This window comes from Meriones unguiculatus, chromosome 3 (assembly GCF_030254825.1).
Source record: "Meriones unguiculatus strain TT.TT164.6M chromosome 3, Bangor_MerUng_6.1, whole genome shotgun sequence".
NCBI lineage: Eukaryota > Metazoa > Chordata > Mammalia > Rodentia > Muridae > Meriones > Meriones unguiculatus.
Window position 1 is genome coordinate 139,992,289 of NC_083351.1, and position 20,850 is coordinate 140,013,138.

Here is a 20,850-nt window from a genome sequence, read left to right on the forward strand (position 1 = left end):
TGCAGGCAAACAGAGTGCTGGAGAAGGAGCTGAGAGTTCTACGTCATGATCCATAGACGACAGGAAGAGAAGAGTGTCACAAGGCCTGGCCTGAGCTCTTGAAACCTCAAAGCCCACCCCCAGTGACACACTTCCTCCAACAAGACCACACCTACCCCAATGAGGACACGCCTCCTAACCCTTCTAAGTAGTGCCACCCCCAACGACTAAGTATTCAAATATGTGAGCCTGTGGGGGCCATTCTTATTCAGCACATTAGGGAATACACAGTTGAGAGGAAGGTTGGAAGCTAGGCACAGAATATCCTGGGAGGGTGACAGTATGGTTTGCCTGGTACTGTCTTGTGTTTCCTTATTTCTTTTCCCATGGATTAACGACTTTGAAGTAGGCTCCTCCATCAAGGCAAGCTCCTCCTCCAGGCTTGTATTGTCATCGCAGAGATAGTGATGTCAAACGACAGGGACGTATCCTGCAGTTGTGAGCACACAGTCTGCTGTGAAAAGAGGAAGAAGAGCCAGTGGGGTACGAAAAGGATCAGATATTCAAGAGTGCCTGCGACCTAATGAGGCAGCTAGAATGTTCCCAAGGAGGAGAGCTTCTCCACCCACAGTGAGGAAAGACCCCAGACTGTACAGGGAAGCCAGGGGCACTCAGCATGCACATCTCTATTCCTTTAGGGGACTTCAGGGGGTACAGTGTGTGTCTTCTGGAAAGGCACGGACATCAGAGCCTGCTGCCGTCCTCCAGATCATTCACCTGGATAGATCAGGTGCCAGGATCATGTATCTACCGTTCTCCTGACCCAGAAACTGCCTGGCCCTCGGCACCTGCTCAGGGCTCTTCTGTTGGCAGCTAAATGGACCCCTGGAGCCTGGGTGGCTTAGCAGGGGACACTATATTAACTTTCGTTGACAGCTTGCCATATGCCAAGTATGTGCTTGGCGGCTTATCTGTTTTCTCTTGAATCCTCACAATAACCTCTTTGGGTGAGTGTTGTGTTTCGCTCTTGCACACGTAGGACAGTGGGGAGTTACCGCTCATGTGATTAATAAGTGATGGGCCCACGACTTGAACTTGGGTCACAGGACTCTTACCACGTCCTAATGCTCTTTCTGCTGCATGAGGCTCAGCAGAGATATGGGGGAGGTGCCTCTGGGCCCATTTCTGTACCAATGGTGTTGCCCTTGGTGTTGGTTCCTCTTGAGGTAGGAGTATCTGTGAAGTATGGCTGATTGTAGAAAAGTAAACACTAAGTGCATGTCCTCAAAGGAATTTACCTCAACACTGGTTAACATTTAACACAGCAGTGTGCTAAGAGTGTGAGGCTAAATAACACCTTAGTGTAAGGGAGAAGAAGATGAGGGGAGAAGGAGGAAGAGAAGGAGGAGGAGGGGAAGAAGTTGTCCTCTGGTAATCTTATAAATCGTAAGGAAGGTACCTCCTATTTTTCATCTGCCCTCCCAGTGTTTAGTTTGTTAGCTTTCTTCTCTTATTCTACACATGACTCATTTGTATGATCAACACATAATTGGTTAGCACAGAACATGACATGGTCACTTCCGTCCTGGAACTTAAGTCCCAGCAGGGAGACAAATGATAAATAAGCAAGGGCATACACGTGACACTCACTTTGGCTGAAGTAAGGTGTGATGGAAAAGTAAAGCAGGAAAACGGGGAGAAAGGGTCAGGGTGCTCCTGAGCACCAGGACACCAGGACGGGGCTTCTTACATGGAGGCACGGCAGCTGACTCAGGAAGGCAGGGAGGAAGGAGCCAAGAGGTAGGCATGGGGTGGGGGTGCAGGGCTGATGGGAGCTGGTGGACAGTGGCTTGGGTCAGGATGAGTGGTGGACAGGGTGAGCGGTAGCTGGACTCTGGATATGTTGCAAAGGCAGGACAGCCAGAATCTGTTGATGGTCCGCTATGGAGTGTTAGGTATTGAACTGTGTACCCACAAATCCATGTTTGAAGTCCTAATAGTCCCTCCCCAAAATATGACTAGAGAGGAGTCTTTAAAGAGGAGATTGAGGTTAAATTAAGCCAGGTGTACTGGCACACACCTGTAACCTGACATTTGGGAGGTAGAGGCACAAGATTAAGAGTTTGAGGTATCCTCAGTTATGAAGAAGATCAGCCTGAGCTTCTTGAGACTCAGTATAAGAAATATATCTATATCTATATATCTAGATAGGTAGGTAGATAGATAGATAGATAGATAGATAGATAGATAGATAGATAGATAGATTTTAAGTGAGGGAGCAAGGTGGCCAGAGCCAGGCAGGTTAGCACAGGCCAGGAATTTCAGACCTAATCTAATCTTAGTGACCCTAGAAGAAGAGATTCTGATGCAGACACACACAGGAAGAAGACTTTGGGACCACAGGGAAGGGCAACCATCTATAAATCAAAGAGAGGGGGAGGTCCCAGAAGAAACCACCACCCATGCTGACATTTACAAAAAAAATTAACGTGTCTGGGAATGTTGCCTGGTGCTGCTGCCTGAGGACAGAAGGGAGTATTCTCCGGAACTGGAGTTTCAGATGATTGCTAGCTGCCATGATGTGGGTGTTGGAACTCAAACCCAGATCTCCTGAATGAGCAATAGGTGCTCTCAACCACAGAGCCCTCTCCCCAGCACTGCCCACCTCAACCTTGACCGTGAACCTCTAGCTCCATAAACAAAGTTTCACACGGGTCTGCTGTCTACAGTATTTCGCAGTGGCAGCCACAGCGTGGAGTGAGAGAGCGAGCAGAGCAGAGGGCAATGCCCGATGGTCGCTCCTAGTTTATTTTAGGTCACGGTTAGAAAAAAAAAATTGAATTGGACTTTTCCCTCACGATGCTCAGAAGCTCAGGCAAGCCTGCCTTGCTGGGTTTCAGCAGAATGGAGTTCCTAGTCCTTTACACACCTCTAGCATCACCAGGCGCCGTGGGGAAAGAGTGCTGTGTAGACACCCAAAGCTATAGAGGTGGACTCCGCTCTGCAGCCACTGGGGATGTGCAGTCCAGGACGGCACCCCTGCTCCTGGGTTCCCCAGCTACCCTCCATTTAGTTCCGCTCTACCCTGCAGTTCCCCTAGGACAATGGATTGGGGTACAACTAGGAGATAGCTACAAGGGGATGATCACAATCCTGGAAACAAAACAGCGTCTTGGAGCTCACTGCCTCTCAGTAAAGCGATGCCCATTCCATCCTTTTAGCTTCGGGCTTCAATTCCATGGGGTCCCAGAGAGACTCACGCGTGATTCTGGAGCACTTTATTTTTCTCTCCACAGCTGCCTACCCCTGGCCTAACTCCTAACATCACTGGGTGTATAACCAATTTTGGAGGAGCACTCTAATGGCTAAGAGACATTTGTGCAGCCTCCACGTGTCTCTCTAGTCCCTTGTATTTCTAAGTTTGCATTAGAAAGTTTCCTCTATACGGAGCCTGGGTAGAAGATGCTGTGAGTGAAGGGCTAAGAGGTGCTGAGTGTCCGCCCTGGCAGGAGTCAGCCTTGCACCTGTCCATGCCAGGGTGAGTGCTGGCAACTCTCTTCTGACTGTAGGCAATGACCCTTCTTCATGGGGCCACTGACCCCTCGTGCACTTTGCCTGAGTACAGTTACGTGGGTTTGTGAATTCAGTGACCTGTATCAGGGGTCAACGGTTTTTGTAAATTAAATTTGTTTTCTTCATTTTTCCTCTCTCTCTCTCTCTCTCTCTCTCTCTCTCTCTCTCTCTCTCTCTCTGTGTGTGTGTGTGTGTGTGTGTGTGTGTGTCTCACCTGTTTATCTGTTTGTTTTGTTTTTTGAAAGATGGCTGGCGTGGCATCTGCTATAATCCAGAAATCCTCGTGCATCGGCCTCCTGAGTGCTGAGATCATAGACATATGAGTCGCTATAAATGAGGCTTTATCGGAACACAGGCACAGGCACAGGCACACCCATTCACTTTGCCATTCATCTGCTGTCATAGCACAACCATCGAACCATCGGGAAGAGCGCTTCTTACAGAGACCAGATGGTGCAAAGCTGAAAATATTTCCTGTTCGGGTTCTGGCTTTTTCACAGAAAGGGTTTGCTCATCTCTGTGAGAGGTTTTGACTGGGTAATCCATGGTGTACAAGGTGACTGTTACCGCTTGGCGTGCTGGCTCGCACCTGTAATGCTTGGTCTACACGGGAGTTCAAGGGTGACCTGGAGCTACGTGACACCCTCTGTCAATTCCTCCTACCCACCCACAAATATTACTAGAGGAATAAATAAGGAAATCGACTGTGGGCTGACAGTTGCTGTAAAACAAAACAAGACAAAACAAAATAAAATAATAATAATAATAATAATAAAACCAGCCAGGGCCTAGAGGGATGGGTCATCAGGTAAGAGCACTTGCTCTTGCAAACTCTGGGGACCAGAGTTTGATTCCCAGCACTCAAGCCAGATGGATCCCAACCGCCTGGAATGCCCTCTTCTGGCCTCTAGGAAAACTTACATACACTCGCACACTCACATGCACATCCGTAGGCACGAATACACATACTCACATAAATTTTTAGAAATGTTTTCAAATACTCTTTAAAAAGGACAACAAGAAAATAGATGGAGTGAAATTCTCCCCTCCCCCCAAAGTACAAGCCATTCATCAGATAAAGCAATTATTCTCTAACCAGGTCTGTTAGGACTTTTAGGGTAGGAGAGACAGACAGACAGACAGACACACACACACACACACACCACAGAATTGGGGAGGTGGAAGCAGAAGGGTCAGAACTCCCAGCATCCACTACACAGCAAGTTCACATTTAAAAAAAATTACCACCAGGTATAGTGGTGCACAGCTATAACCCCAGCACTCGGGAGGCAGAGGCAGGTGGATCTCTGTGAGTTTGAGCCCAGCTGGGTCTACAAAGCAGATTCCAGGACAGCCAGGACCACACAGAGAAACCCTACCTCAAAAAATCAATCAATCAGTCAGTCAGTCAGTTAATCAATCAATCAATCAATCAATCATCAATCATTTCTAAGTCTATCTGTCTGCTTTTCAAGCTTTATTGAATCTTACACAGTAAACTCAACTAATTTTTTTTCTGCCACTTAATGTCCTGGTAGCAAGGGTTCCAGGTCTCTTTTATTGGTATGGCTTGGAGTTGAAGGAGAGATAGCAGTTTATATTTGGTAGGCATTCTCTCTCTCTCTCTCTCTCTTTCTGTGTCTCTTTCTCTGTCTGTCTTTCTCTCTGTGTGTGTGTCTCTGTGTGTGTGTCTCTCTCCGTCTGTCTCTGTGTGTGTCTCTCTCCGTCTGTCTGTGTGTGTCTCTCTCCATGCGTGTATGAGTGTTTTACACATGTGCATTTATAAGTATGTATATGCATTTATGTGTGAATTCTGGTATACACATGTCGTGCGTGCCTTTGGAAGCCAGAGGACAGTCTTGAGTGCTGCTCCTCCACCTTGAGATGCTGTCTTTGCTCTTGGCAGCCAGCCCATGAGCTCCAGGGAGTTCTCCCGTTCCCGCCTCTTAGGAGTACAGAGATGGAGATGCTCATGGCATTGCCGCTTTGTGTGGGTTCTGGACATTTGAAGTCAGGTCTCTGTGCTTGAGGCACAGGCGTTACCCACCGAGCCATTTCCCTAGCCCTCCCATAGTGATTTTTGGAAGGAATTTACACTTGATTTTAGCCAAGAGACCAGAAACAATATCAGAATTTAAAAGTTTAGTTTGTATTCATTAGCATCTTGGCCTAAATGGCACAATCCCTGCCCCCTGGGGAAAAAACAAACATTGACTTAACTAGCATTTAGTTAGCATTAGGAAATGACTATCATCATTAATCATCATCATTTTTCTTTTCTTTTTTATAAACTCTAAATTTCCCACAGAATGAACTGAGTTGACCACAAGTTGGCCACTTGGTAGCTAGTGCCAAGTGTTCTCTGAACACCCCTTACCAGAGTCTGCTCAGAGTACCGTGGGGAATAAAAGAAACAGGAGACAAGGCAGAAAGAGTCTTAGCCTGCAAACAAATTATTACTTCCCAGCATCCAAAGGCTTACTGTTGAAAACCAGGGCGGGCATGCTCGTGTTGTGAGTATAAGTTTGGAGCAGATGGCCTGGATCCCATCACTGGCCACCAGCTGCTGGAAGCAAGCTAGTGTGTACCTTGGGACCTTGGCTTCCCCACCGGAAAACAAGGTGTTAAACACAACTCCAAAAGCACTGAAGACTGGGAGATTGGACAGCAGTTGTTTGTCGAAGGCAGCATGATTCTAGGGCCTAGGACTTGTGTCATTGGATGAGTAAGACGGGTGTGAGGGAAGTAATGGCTTTTCAAAGAACAGAGGTGGGTGGACAATTAGGAACACACTTAGCTGACGCTTGAATGCCTGTTTCATGTGGAGGATGTAATCCTGGAGAGGGATGGAATGACTCATGGGCTGCCTGAAACTTGATCAAATAGAGCTATCCAATTTCCTTGCTCTGATCCTAGGCAGCCGAATTATCTTAACTTGGTTTCCTAGGCAGCTTCCCCAGACTACAGATGTGATTGGAAGTTAACGTGTGTGTGTGTGTGTGTGTGTGTGTGTGTGTCTGTGTGTGTCTGTGTGTGTATGAAAAGTGAACAGAATTATATAAAATGGCATTTCAATGAAAAGGTGAAGCAGTGTGGTGGTATCATTTTTGGTTAGAAGTCAGTCTGGTAGGGTCTGGTTAGCCTTTGAACCATGTTTTGGTAAGAGCCGACAAAGTGTGGTTGACTTGGTAAATGGAGACATTTTTAATCTGCAAAGCCGAGCAGAGGTTATAGCTCACTAGCATGTCCTCGCTGCTGTTCTGTTTACACAGTTGTAAATGGTAGCTTTGGGGTGGTAGGATTGCTATTTTCCCTGCTCAGCTTGCTCAGGTACGCTCAGAGTGATCAGGACCCTCAAACTCGGTCTCCCCCAACACACCCTCTCACACGCATCTTCCCACCCATTTACTCTGCAAGATTCATGCCCTGTGGAACAACGGAAGACGCCGTCAGAAACAGGGAGCGAGAAAATCTCAAACATCTCCAGAGCAGGCAGCAGTTTCCCCTACCCTCTTCAAATGCTGCTAGAAGGGCAGGGGTCAGCTTTGGGTCTTCACCTTCCCTTGGACTCTGACCCAAGCTGAAACCAATTGTGTCAGGTGCAGCAAGCTCCCGTTCCACTTAATGGAGTCAGGTGTGCTTGGGTCCTGCTTCTCCTACCTTCTCTTCTTTGGTCTGGATGGAGGGTAGCCAAGCGCTAAGATGCCTCCCCGAGAGCAGCTCCGCCTAGTCCCCCTCCCTGGGCTCCTGGCATGGCAGTTACTGGAGCTTCAGTCTCAGTTTACCAGAGGGGAGGGAGGGGAGGGAGGGGAGGGAGAGGAGGCAGTCTCCATCTGTTTTGTGACTGTGGCAGTGAGGGCGCTTTGTGTCCTCACACGGAAGTGGAAGTCCTCGCTCTCTGGCCGGGACATTCTACAGGTTAGGGAAAGATGAACCGACCCCGTTTCTGCATCTCCTTCTGCTGGTTGTATTTTGCCGCTTCTGGACTCAGAGGTGAGAGGCCAGTACTACCGTATGGGCTCCTCTAGAGTCTTTTCTTTGGTGAGAGATGGGGTATGGCTGGAAAGACAGGGGGACTGGCCAGAAGAGCTCATCCACTCACTTTTAAGCTGTCCCTGGCTAGTGCTGGAGCCACACCCCATTTTGACCCCAGAGATGTTCTTGTTTTGAAATGCTGATCTGGGTCCTTCTCTTTGAGCAGCTGTAGAAACAGCAGATGGAAAATACGCTCAGAAGTTGTTTAATGATCTTTTTGAAGATTACTCCAATGCTCTGCGTCCAGTAGAAGACACAGACACGGTCCTAAATGTCACGCTGCAGATCACGCTTTCTCAGATAAAGGACATGGTAGGTAACATTTGATGGTGACGCTGTGGAAAGAGGGTTGCGGTGAAAACAAGCCTTTGCCTCTGAAGGGAATGTCTCAAGGGAACCTTGGGAGAGAGTGGAGTGGACAGTCCTCAGTGTCGGTTGGCATGAGGAGGGAGATCCAGGGAGAGAAAACTTTCTACAGAATGAGTCATTTAACTAAGTGCTCTCTAGTGTCACCAATGTTACTGCCACCTAGGGTTCTGGCCGTGCACACTGACAGCCTGAGACAGTGGAAAGAAAGACAGCGTTGCATGTGGTCTGATTCTATTCATGAAATGTCCAAATAAGGTCTGTCCATTCAGTCAGAAAACAAAGCATTGGTTGCCAGGGACTGGAGGAAGGACCAGTGACTGCTTAATGGCTATAGGGTTGCTTTTAGGTGTGTGGAAAATGTCCTTGAGGTGGATAGTTGAGATGGTTATGCAGTTCGGTAGGTCACTGGAAGCCACTGACAACTATAAACTAGCTAAAATGGTGCTTTCTAATATTTTATTTTAATTATGCAGTGACTGCAGAGGCCAGAAGAGGGCATCAGATCCCCTGGAGCTAGAATTACAGGCAGTGGGGAGCTGCTGGACATGGGTGCTGGGAACTGATTTCAGATACTCTGAAAGAACAGTACACACCTTTAACTCCAGTCCCCTAAAATAGTAGGTTTAATTACAATTCAAATACAGGAAGGTGGTGTTTTAAGATGACATGGCTGATTTCCTGCATACAGATATTTAATTATACAAAGTTAGAAAATTTGAATGATGTTTTCTTTTTGTACATGGTAGGTATTTCCTGACTCCTCACTCAAGTGTTTCATTAGCTGATTCACTTTCAGAGAAAACTGAGCAATTGGCCCATGGAAAGATATATAGACTAAATACCCGTCTCCTTTACATTCCGCACACTATATCAAAAAAGGCATTAAGTGCAGCCTTGGCAATCAATCAAGCAGAGAAAAATCTTAAAAGGTCTCGTTTGTGGGTTGAAAATAGACGGGCATTCTTGAGATTCCCTGCTATCAAGAACAAGTGTCCCAAAGCCCGAAGTGCATACTGGATAAGGTGACATCTGGATTCATTGCTTAGGACGAGAGAAATCAGATTCTGACAGCCTATCTGTGGATCCGCCAAACCTGGCATGATGCATATCTCACGTGGGATCGAGACCAGTATGATGGGCTGGACTCCATCAGGATTCCCAGCGACCTGGTGTGGAGGCCGGACATTGTCCTGTACAACAAGTAAGCGCCACTCAGACCAGACGATATGAACCTCCTGATTTAGTAGGAACTCAGACATCACAGCAAGGGGACATTTAAAACACACATGGAGCACAAACCCATCAGACTTCACACCCCCTTTCAGGTGCAAAATTGGAGGCAGTTTTCTAGGGGATAAGCAATAAGCACAGGCTGGGCGACTTGAAGGAGAGACATTTGTCAGCTCACACTTCAGGAGGCTGGAGCATGAAAGTGTCAATTTGTTCCCTTCTGTGGGCTCCCAGCAGGAACCTGTTCCATACCTCACCCCTAGCTTCTGCTGTTTGCTAGCCTCTGTGTCCCTGGAGCTGTAGAAGCATCACTTGGATCTTTGCCTTCATCCTCACATGGGGTTCTCCCTCTGTGCATCCTATGCCTGAATCCTTTCTCCTGTAAGTAGACTCTTGGTACAGACTGAGGTGGTCACCCTGTTCCACCTTGAGCTCCATCTTAGCTCACTGTATCTACAATAACTCTTCTCCTCCCCCTTTTCTCCTTCTCCTCTTCCTCTAATGTGGGGTTTTTGTTGTTGTTGTTTGTTTTGTTTTGTTTGTTGTTATTGCTTTGTTTTTAAAGACAAGATCTTGCTGTTTAGCTCAAGCTACCCCAGATCTGACAATCTTCCTGCTTCAGCCTCCCAAGTTTACCATCACTCCACCTCAGCTCTATTCTTCAGTAAGCCAGAGAGCTAGGACTTCAATGCGAGAACTTGTATCTGGAGAAAATGCATCTGGAGATACAATTTAAGCTGCTCACAGCCTGGGGATTATATAACAGAAATGCTCCTATGGACCACCTAGAATTTGCCCTGTGGATTTAGGACCAGATTCTGTAAGGAGATGGTATCTTGGGAGTGTTTTGGCTCTTTTCAGAGCAAGGGGCCTTGCACACATATGGCTCACGTTTCTCAGACTGTAAAGCATCCTTGAATCACCTAGAGATTGACAAAACTTGGGTTTGGATTCAGTAGGCATAGGGTTGGCCCCTCGGTTCCGCATTCCTACAAGCTCCAGAGAGCAGTGGGTGACGCTGCTATCTACCATGCTGGACTTCCAGAAGGAGCCTGATCTCCTGCCGAATTCAAGCTCAAAGTCTCCACCTCTTTCCAGGAGTCACAGGAGCTCCTCTTCTTTATTCTGGAACCTAAGCTCCTGTGCATACTGGATATGCACAAACGAGACCTTTTAAAATTCTCTCTGCTTGATTGATTGCCAAGGCTGCACTTAATGCCTTTTTTGATATAGTGTGCGTAATGTAAAGGAGATGGGTATTTAGTCTATATATCTTTCCATGGGTTGAGAGGGGTTCTTCTGTTGATCAGATAAAAATGGAGCCTGTTGGGGAAGTGGTCATGAAGAGCTCTTGAAAAAGCAATAGTGGTGGATGGCAGCCTTGAGTTTACTCATTCTTTACTCGGAGCCCACCCAAAGGTCATGGCCTGCTGCTCATTCCTCATTTTAAGTGACCAGGGGAATGTTCCATGTACCCTCTAAGGGAGCTAACATTTAAGACCTAGGCTTTATTACTTGAATCTACCCTGTTTCCTCCTCTTTTTCTCCCCCTCTCACCCACTCCTCTCTTCCTCCTTTTCCACCCTTTTTCCTAGAAGATGAGTCACAGGACCATCACCATGCTCACTCACAGAGTGTGATAGAGTGAGATCTGGAAATTTGATTGACACAGATGATCTCTCAAGAGTTTTCTGTAGATTCCACCTGTTTTCCCTGGAGAACAAACAGAAGAACTGTGGTTCTCCCTACACTCTTGCTTTGATTGGGCACCGCCGTGGCCAGTATCATTGAAATGCTTTTTTGCAAGCACACATAGCCACTAAGTTAAAACTGGACCAGTGCCTGTGTTCTAGAGAAGCAGGCTATGTGCTCAGGAGCTCAGGAGCTCATGGTAACAGCGCCTCTGCCTTGTAATGGCAGTGGGGGAAGACTAGTTCCCCAGAGGAAAATGGAGTTTTTGTACCTAGAAAAAGCAGGGACGGATGTTGACAAAGTAAGAAAAGAAATAGTGAACATCTGTAAATTGTGGATGAATGATTTTTTCCTCTGTGTTTTCCAAATAACACACACACACACACACACACACACACACACACATACCCCTCTGATAACAGCAACAAAATCAGAGAAGCAGATTTTAGCTTTGATAGGCTCCCTCTTTTTTCTGGATGTTCAGCTCATTAGTAGCATTGATACGGGTTAGAGGGAACACAGAGTAGAGATGCTTTAAGGAAGATGCTAAGGGTCCAGACCAGTCTCAGGAGGTGGAGGAGAGGGTGTGTTGGAAGCGATCCCAGACTCACAAGCCAAAAGGACAGAGAATGGGGGCCCTCTGCGGAAGATGCTGAGTGGACAGGCACAGGGCTGTGGGCCGTCCAGCAGAGAGTCAGTAAGGTCTTTTAGCAAGTGCCTATCACTGTCCTCGCTTGCTCTGCAGGGCAGACGATGAGTCTTCAGAGCCCGTGAACACCAATGTGGTCCTGCGGTATGATGGGCTCATCACCTGGGACTCGCCAGCCATCACCAAAAGCTCCTGTGTGGTGGACGTCACCTATTTCCCCTTCGACAGCCAGCAGTGCAACCTGACCTTTGGTTCCTGGACCTACAATGGCAACCAGGTGGACTTATTCAACGCCCTGGACAGTGGTGACCTCTCTGACTTCATCGAAGATGTGGAATGGGAGGTCCACGGAATGCCTGCTGTGAAGAATGTCATCTCCTACGGCTGCTGCTCGGAGCCCTACCCAGACGTGACCTTCACTCTTCTTCTGAAGAGGAGGTCCTCCTTCTACATCGTCAACCTCCTCATCCCTTGTGTCCTCATATCATTCCTCGCTCCTCTGAGTTTCTACCTCCCAGCAGCCTCCGGGGAGAAGGTCTCTCTGGGAGTGACCATCCTATTGGCCATGACTGTATTCCAGCTAATGGTAGCAGAGATCATGCCGGCCTCAGAAAATGTACCGCTGATTGGTGAGTGTGGACCGGGGACTTAGCTTTGTAGCAATTGGGGTGGTGTGTGTGCCTCAAACTGAAGCAACTGAAGCCACTGGCCTAATGTTTTCACAAAATCTATCCAGTGCCTGCAGATGGCATCTTTGTGAAAGGGTATGGTTGTTGGAATTATATGGATCTGTTTTTGGATTTTGAGACAGATTTTTATAGTGTAGCCCGGGCTGGCCTCAAACTTGTTATTTAGCCAAAGAAGAACTAGATCTTCTGGCCCTCCTCCCTCCACGTCCTGAGTGTTGGGATTGCAGATCTGTACCACCAAACCCCAGGTACTTGGTGCTGAGGCTCAAACCCAGAGCTTTCTATGAGCCGGACAAGCCTCTGCTTGACGGTGACTCCTGTTATCTGTTCACAGCGTTAGGTCCTTCTTCTCAGGAGGAAGTAACTGTACAGGAAGATGAGCTGGAGTCTCAAGTCAGTCATCTACCCTGTGTACCAGAAGCCCTGAAACCACCCCATCAAAACAGAGGTTCCTAGGCCCAAAGGGTTTGATTTAGCAATCTTTTCCAAAGATTAATTTAATTTTTTATTTAAAAAAATTCTAAGTGTTTGTTGTGTGTGTGTGTGTGTGTGTGTGTGTGTGTGTGGTCAGGATTTGAGAATCTGACCATTCTAAAGCAGAATGCATTTTTTTTTTCAGAATGAATTTGCTCATATTTTGGTTGTGAACCTACCCTTTCGGCCACAGAACACATTTTCCAAAGTCTGTCACAACGTAAACTGTGGCCAAGGGTGGCAGCGGAGGCGGAGGCTGCTGTGCCCACTTCTCCACCCACCCACTGAGATCCCTCTGCCACCTTAATACCTCCTGCCCCTGCCACCAAGGAGACCCCTCTAATCCAACACTTGGATTCACTGCTATAATAGATGCTTGACAGTGCTACTGTTTTTTTGTTTGTTTGTTTGGTTGGTTGGTTGGTTGCTTTTGCTTTTGCTTTTTGGGTAGAACAGGGTCTCATGTGGCCCAGGCTGGCTTATAATTGGTTCTGTAGCTGAGGCTAGCCTTGAATTTCTTTCTGTTCCTTCTGCTTCCACCAACCAAGTAATGGGGGGGGGGGTCCACTTTATGTCTTTTTTTGAGAAAACACAGACATACACACACATACAGGTTTTCTTTTCCAGTAATAAAGAGAGGTATAGGTACCTTGATACTCTTATCACCTCTCTGGAGACAAAAATGAGTCACAGTGGCTAGGCATGGCCATACACATCTGTCACCCCAGCACTCAGGGGTGGAGGGAGGAAGGTCAGGAGTGTGAGGGCTGCCTCAACTGTACCGTACCCTGTCTCAAACTAAAACCAAAACCGAAACTGTGTCTGAAGTGCGATCGTGGACAGGCCCCTCTCCCTGCCTTAGCAGTGACATGCAATTACATGCTGAGACATTTCTAAAGAGAGACGACTCCCAAGAATTTGGGGAGCATTAATCATTCTGTTTCTATGGTAATGTGCATTGTCTTTTTGGAATGCATATACACAGATTTTGGGAGCGTATGTTAAAAAAATCACAGTAGTTTATTTGTGCCACCTATGAAATGTACTTCTTGCCTAATAGTGACCAAGTCTTCACTGTTACTGGAGACAGCATCTCACCATGCAAGCAGACTGCCCTTGAGCATAGACTCTCATGCTTCTGTCTCAGCCTCCCAAGTTCTGGGGGTCAGTGTCTCTCTCTCTCTCTCTCTCTCTCTCTCTCTCTCTCTCTCTCTTTCTCTCTCCCCCTCTCTCTCCCCCCTGTGCTTGGAGACTGAACCCAGGACCTTATATATGTTAAGCCCCAGCCTCTTTGCTGTCACATTTCCAGAGATATGTTTACAGTTTCTCTATGACAAGCGGCATTTCATGCATGTTTCTGGCCCATATTCCTTTTATAGTTAATTGGGAGTTTTTAATAAATAATGAGTGGATGTTAAACATTATTACGAATGCTATTCTGGGGTGGATAGCTGTGTTGAGCCATCCTAACCTTAGAACACAACTATTTTGGCTTTAGATCAGGCTGGACTGAGATCAGGACCATTAACTCACCAGGAGGAATTACCCATACTGCATTCTCTGGGCTCTGGTTTACAGTTTAAAATGGGAGGTCACACTAGCCATTTCTGACTCAGGGCCAGACCAGAATTACTTTAAGGCTAGTCTGTCACTACCCACAATAAACCCAGGGACTCCATGACACTGAAACGCTGCTTGACTGTCCGCTCAACCCCTCGCCCCGTAAAAGCCACTCCTAGCGTGCGTCTGTGTACCTTCTCTCTCCACTGCCTTCCAGCTTGGCTGTTCACAGTATATCCAGCACACTGTCTTCTGTCTTCAAAGAATTCATTCACAGCTCTTTTGTCAGGGGCCTGTCAATGCTGTCCTAGGCAAGGCAATTACCAAGCGTCTTGTCTCCATTTATAAGCTAACTGTGTGTGTTTTCTCTTTGGCCCACAGCACAGCGAATTACATCAGTAGGCTTTCCTGAGTCGAATTTTGGAGTCCTCAACCCAAGCCTCCTTTGTTCATGATCTCTCAAGACACTCTGGGGCGTGGGGATATATGTCAGTGGGAGAGCACTTGTCTAATGTGTAGGAAGCCCTAAATTCAATATAAGTACTGAAAAATAAATAAATAGAAAGACACCATGGAGATGAGGCTAGAGCTCAGGTGGTAGGGCATTTGCCTAGCCATGAATGAAGACCCCACCACCGTGTAAATCCAGGTACAGTGATGTCTGCCCGTGATCCCAGCTTTTAGGAGGTGGAGGCAGGAGGACTAGAAATTCACGATCAGCCTTGGCTGCATGACAAACTCAAGGTCAGCCTGGGATAACATGAAACTCTATCTAAAAATAAATAATTAATTAAATAAGTTTTAAAATTCCATTACATAAAACCTTTCCAAATGTGGCTGTAAGAGAACTGTATTAACTATTTCCTTTCTTGCCATTTTTTTTAGGATTAAGGCTCCTACGCTCTTCTTCTTCTCTCCCCATGGGTAACTTTATTAAATATTTATCGGTTTTCTGGGCATGGTGACCCATGCCTTAATTCTAGTACCCCCCGGGAGGCCAAAACAGGCAGATCTCTGAGTTAAAGTCCAGCCTGGTCAACAATGCAAGTTCCAGGACAGCCAAAGCTACACAGAGAAACCCTATCTCAAAAAAACAAAGCTGAAAAGGATTCATCAATTTTATTACAGTTTTTTGTTTGTTTGTTTGTTTATTTGTTTGTTTGAGAGGAGCTCTTTCTATGTTTCTTAGGCTAACCTTTACCTCCTGGGCAGAAGAAGCATCCTTTTGCCTCCATCTCCTAAGAGGTTGAGATTACAGATGTGAATCACTGTGCCCATTCTCATTCCCCTTTTCAAAAGCTTGCCCTTGGGTTTATTTGTGGGGGTGGGGCTGAGGTGGGTACCCACGCCTGAGGTCACTCTGAGGCAAGAACCATGCTTCCTCCCCATTGCTCTCCATCTCGGAGGCAGGAGCTCTCCCTGAAATGAAGCTTTGAGTTTCAGCCAGGCTGGCTGGTCAGTGAGCTTTGGGGTTCTCCCTGGCTCCGCCTACCACTGTTGGGACGATGGGCACAAAGAGCCACACATGGCTTCTTCCCTGGCTACTTGAGGACTCAGACTCAGGGCCTCATGCTTTCTCGGCAGGTGGCCTTGCCCACTGAACCACCTCCCCATCCTTTGGCTTTAATTGCCAGTTCTTGTTTGTTTGGTTTTGCTGTTGTTGGATACTTACTTCATTAATTTGCACCCTTCCTCTGTCTTTACTTCATTCGCCCTTTTCCTGAGTGTTTGCCTTATGTAATCAAATCACATTTAAAGACGGCAGCACCCGCGTCTCCTTTCTTAGGCAGTAGTAACTGTTTCCCCTAACAATGAGGCCTGCAGGAATTCTCAGAACCAGTCAAAGACCATTTGTTGTCTGTTCACGGAGACTGGACTGGTTTTTCACATCCTGGCAAACGTTTGTGAACCTTTTAAATTACAATTAAGGGTGATACTGAGAATTTTACAGGTATCACTTCTGCTTTACCTCACTGCACTGTTGTAAGTCTGACACTTACTACACTTGTTTTATAAAGCATGAAGTTTAACAGGATTTTATACTTCGGTTCTGAGTATAGTGGGTAATAATTCTGGCCTTCAAACTTAGAACGTTAGGTTCAAAAGTCTCTATTGCTAGCTAGGGTAGACTGGTTTCTTAGGAAAGGTGTTTGTTTCTTTTTCATAAAATATGAAGTGATATAAACGTAAACTTAGCTGGTGCTACTTTCCTTCCAGGGAAATACTATATAGCCACCATGGCCTTGATCACCGCCTCCACAGCCCTTACCATCATGGTAATGAACATCCACTTCTGTGGGGCTGAGGCCCGGCCAGTGCCACGCTGGGCCAAGGTGGTCATCCTGAAGTACATGTCCCGGATCTTGTTTGTCTATGACGTGGGTGAGAGCTGCCTCAGCCCCCACCACAGCCAGGAGCCAGAACAAATCACAAAGGTTGATAGCCAACTCCCAGGATCCAACCTGAAAATATCCAGAAACAAAGACCTTTCCAGAAAGAAGGAAATGAACAAACTCTTGAAGAATAGCCTGGGGTGCCAGGGCGGGATCCCACAGAATGCCGAGAGTTACTGTGCACGCTATGAATCGCTGACAAGAAACATTGGATACATTGCCAAGTGCCTTAAAGACCACAAAGCCACCAACTCCAGGGGCAGCGAGTGGAAGAAGGTTGCCAAAGTCATAGACCGGTTTTTCATGTGGGTTTTCTTTGTCATGGTGTTTGTCATGACCATTTTGATCATAGCAAGAGCAGATTAGGAGAAAAGAGAAAAAGGGAGCTGGTAGACCTTAGACATTTGGGGGAAAAAACAAAAACAAAAACAAAACAACAAAATCCCCCTGTGATCTGCTCCAATGCTGGAGTCCAATTGCTGTTCAGACGTAATTTAGGGAATATGCTGTGTATGCTTTTACTTTTAAACTTCAGTTAAAACCAAAGCTACTTTAAATCAGGTTAAATCAGGCGGGAGACCCAAACTTTCAAGGGTAAAGAGATGAAGGAAGGAAGTGAGGAAGGACCCTCTTCATAGCCTCCCATAATGGTGAGTGGCGGGCCTCAACTTTACATACTTCTTCATCATTTATCATTGTAGTCAACAAAACACAGTGTATTCCTGCTTGAGATTTAAAGGAAAAAAAAAAAAGACAAAACGAATTTATTTTTCTGTTAGTCCCTAGTAAAACAATTTTTTAATATAAAAGGAAATGAATTGTGTAGACTCAGCATGATAGGCACCTCAGGGGTGACTTGCTCAGATGGGGTGTTGTCTTAGTTAGGGTTTTTATTGCTACAATGAAACACCAAGATAGAAAAGCAAGTTGGGGAGGAAAGAATTTATTTGGCTTACACTTCCACATTGCTGTTCATCTCCGAAAGAAATCAGGACAGGAACTCCAACAGGGCAGGAACCTGGAGGCAGGAGCTGATGCAAAAACCATGGAGGGTGCTGCTTACTGGCTTGCTCCCCTGGCCTGGTCAACCTGCTTTCTTATAGAACCCAGGACCACCAGTCCAGGGATGGCACTACCCATCATGGGCTGGGCCCTCCCCTATTGATGGCCAATGACTTACAGCTGGATCTCATGGAGGCGTTTCCTCAACTGAGGCTCCTTCCTCTCTGACGACCCTACCTATATCAAGTTGACGAACAACCAGCCAGAACAGGTGCATCGTGTCCCAGGTCTCTAATGGCAAATTACTTTGTCCTGGCCAGTTTATGCTAATTACACCATACCCATAATTCCAGCACTGAGGAGACAGAGGCAGGAGGACCACCAAGTGCAAGGGCAGCCTGGTCTATATGAAGGCTATGTAATAAGATCCTAGCTCAGAAAATTTAAATTAAATACAACAGCAACAAAGATTTTTTTTTTTTATCTCATAGAACATCTAGTTTCAGACATTAAAGGGAAAGAGGGTTTGTTTTTTTATATATAATGATGATGTCACACGTCTGTTACTTTGCACTCCAAAGTTGAGGTTGTTGCTATGTTGTCTTTAATTATAATAAGGTAGATGAGATTGTGCTTTTATTAAACTATAGCATCAGCAGGCTGAGCTCACCCATTGATTCACCTCCTCTAAGCATTGGTTTTCCCTGATCATAATAAAGGAATGACTTACATTTGCATGGGTGTCACAGCAAAGCTGGCCATCATGACAGTCCTGGAGGCCAGGCAGGGGAAGAAACTGGGGTTTAGGAAGGCGGGTGCTAGTGACCTGTCTCTTCAATGTCCAGCTAAGTGATATGTAGGCTGGAGTTCTGCTCTCAGTACTATGATATGGGTTTAAGTGGGACTAGGCCTGCTAAGGTTGTGAAAGATCATAATTTAGAATAAGCAAGACAGAGGTTTCTATTTTATTTGTTGTTTTTTGTTTGTTTGTTTGTTTTGTTCTGTTTTGTTTTTGAGACAGGGTTCCCAGAGATCTGCCTGCCTCTGCCTCCCTGAGTGCTGGGATTGCAGGTGTGTGACACCATGCCCAACTGAGAGCCCTATTCTTTGTTTGATTTTTGTTTTGTGTTTCTGGGACAGGGTCTTATGTAGCCCAGGATAGCCTCAAATTGGCTTTGTAGCCAGTGTTGACCTTGAACTCTGTATTCTCCTGCTTCCACCTCCCAAGGGCTGAGAGTGTAGGCATGTGACTCCACAGTGGGGTTCTCGGACTTAATTCTAGACTTTCTGCCCTAACTCGTATTCCTTAAAAACAACAACAACAAAAGCCCCACTTTTAAAGCTTTTGTTTTAAAAACAAAAACCAAAAAGCCCCCCAAATCTCTTGGGAGTAAGCACCTTTCCTCACTGAGCCATCTCGGTGACCCCTTAATTACTTTCTACACAGTTCAACAGCTCCTCTACTTTTAATCAAATCTGTCTTCAAGGATGGCCATGTTCTAATCGTCAGAACCTGCCAGTGTATTAAGTTACTTGGCAATGGGGAATCAAGGCCACTAACCAAACAACCCCAGGACAGATTTTCTTGGGTTATCCAAATGGGCTCATTTGAATCCCTTTATACAGAAGAAGAGGAAAAGAGAAAGAACCAAAGAGATGGCATCTAAGAAAGACTCAGGTAATGCTGCAGGTCTTGAGAATCGGGAACCATGGGCCAACAATATTCAGCCTCTAGTAGCTTAAAAAGCCACAGACACAGGTTGTCTGACCTGTTGAATATTGATGTTAGTATATCAGGACTCATTCTAACCTCCTGGCCTTCCACAACTCTAACCTGATGCATTGGCATAAGTTTGTGATAACGTATTACAGCAGATATAGAAAACTAATACACTAGCCAGTGAGGGCCACATGTGTTCTGTGGTTTAGAAGTGGTGTAAATGTGTTTTCCCGAGGTCATCTCTTGGGAGATGATTGAACCTTTAAAAGGAGGGGCATAGAGGGAGGTTCTTAAATCGTTTGGGGGCAGTCTCCTGAAAGGAATTGTGGGATCCCAGTCCCTCTCCAGCCTCCTGCCTAGAGATGTGTTCTTTAGGTCCCCTACATGCTCTCACAACTGCATCTGCCATGAGGTGGTGTAGCCAGAGGGGCCCTCACTGGAACCTGTGCCATGCTGTTCACATTGTAAGCCTTAAAACCCTGAGCTAAATAAACCTCTTCTTTATAAAATATGCCTGCTTTGGGTATTTCATTGTACTAACACAAAACCACTGAGCTCTTTTTCCATAAGACCACAAAAAGGGGCTGATGTCATCAGGTCTTTGTTTCAGGAGTAACCCTGCGGTCATAACTAAAAGATTGTAGTAGAAAGAGAAGAGGCAGGGCGAGCTGTCAGGACTGTTCTTCCCAAGTTGGAGAAGTTGTAGTGATGGCTTTGACAACAAAGAGAAGAGACAAGAAAATAGAAAGATCACAGATCACAAAACAATGTGACCGAGAATACACAAATCTGCTGAATGGTTCGCTCTGGGCTGCCTAGGAAATAGAGTTTGAAAGAGATCTGAGGATGAGAAGAAATGAGTCCAGTTGTGTGTTGAGCAAACTGTCCAATTGTCAGCTGGAACTCAGGTTCAAGGGGAGAACAAGGCTGAGTACGTTTTAGAAGGAGAAGCCAGCAGTGGTGGCTCACGCCTTTAATCCCAGTACTTGGGAGGCAGAGGCAAGCGGATCTCTGTAAGTTCAAGCCCAACCTGTTCTACAGATCAAGTTCTAGGACACAAGGGCTACATAGAGGAACTCTGTCTTGAAAACCAAAAAGAAAAAGAAAGAAAAGTAGGAAGGAAGAGAGGAAGGAAAGATGGAAAGAGAGGAAAGCAGGTTTGCAAGGCAGGACAGTGCCATCAAAGCAGTGACCTGGGAAAGGTACAAGAGTCAAGCAAGCCTGGCAAGGTGGGGGGCCTGGTCATGCACAGCCTGGCAAGGCTTAAAATACCCCCACATGGCCTACTGTCCAACCACGTTGGTGAGGTAAAACCAGGGCCTTCTGAGGTCCTGATCTTTGTTCGTTCTCCTCTGCTGCCTCTGTGTCTACTTTTCCATCCACCAAGGGTTCAGACCAACCCTTGCCAACACAGCCATGGGCAAACCTGGCAAACAGACTGTCTGAAGCAAACTGGAAACACAAGTTCTAGGGTCCCCGAAGCAA

General features: G+C 46.4%; 1 protein-coding gene across 2 annotated transcripts; it reads left to right on the forward strand.

Moving 5' to 3' along the window:
- The first annotated feature begins 1,639 nt into the window (after positions 1–1,639).
- On the forward strand, positions 1,640–19,848 carry Chrna9 (cholinergic receptor nicotinic alpha 9 subunit). Of its 2 annotated transcripts, none has more exons than XM_060380664.1 (5): positions 1,640–1,779; positions 7,754–7,899; positions 9,003–9,157; positions 11,624–12,156; positions 16,468–19,848. In XM_060380664.1, the coding sequence occupies exons 2-5, from the start codon at positions 7,897–7,899 to the stop codon at positions 17,007–17,009; spliced, it is 1,233 nt and encodes a 410-aa protein (XP_060236647.1). In that variant the 5' UTR covers positions 1,640–1,779; positions 7,754–7,896; the 3' UTR covers positions 17,010–19,848. The 2 variants fall into 2 exon arrangements, with proteins under 2 accessions (XP_060236647.1, XP_021508939.1); XM_021653264.2 differs by lacking the exon at positions 1,640–1,779 and adding an exon at positions 7,482–7,545.
- The last annotated feature ends 1,002 nt before the right edge of the window (positions 19,849–20,850 follow it).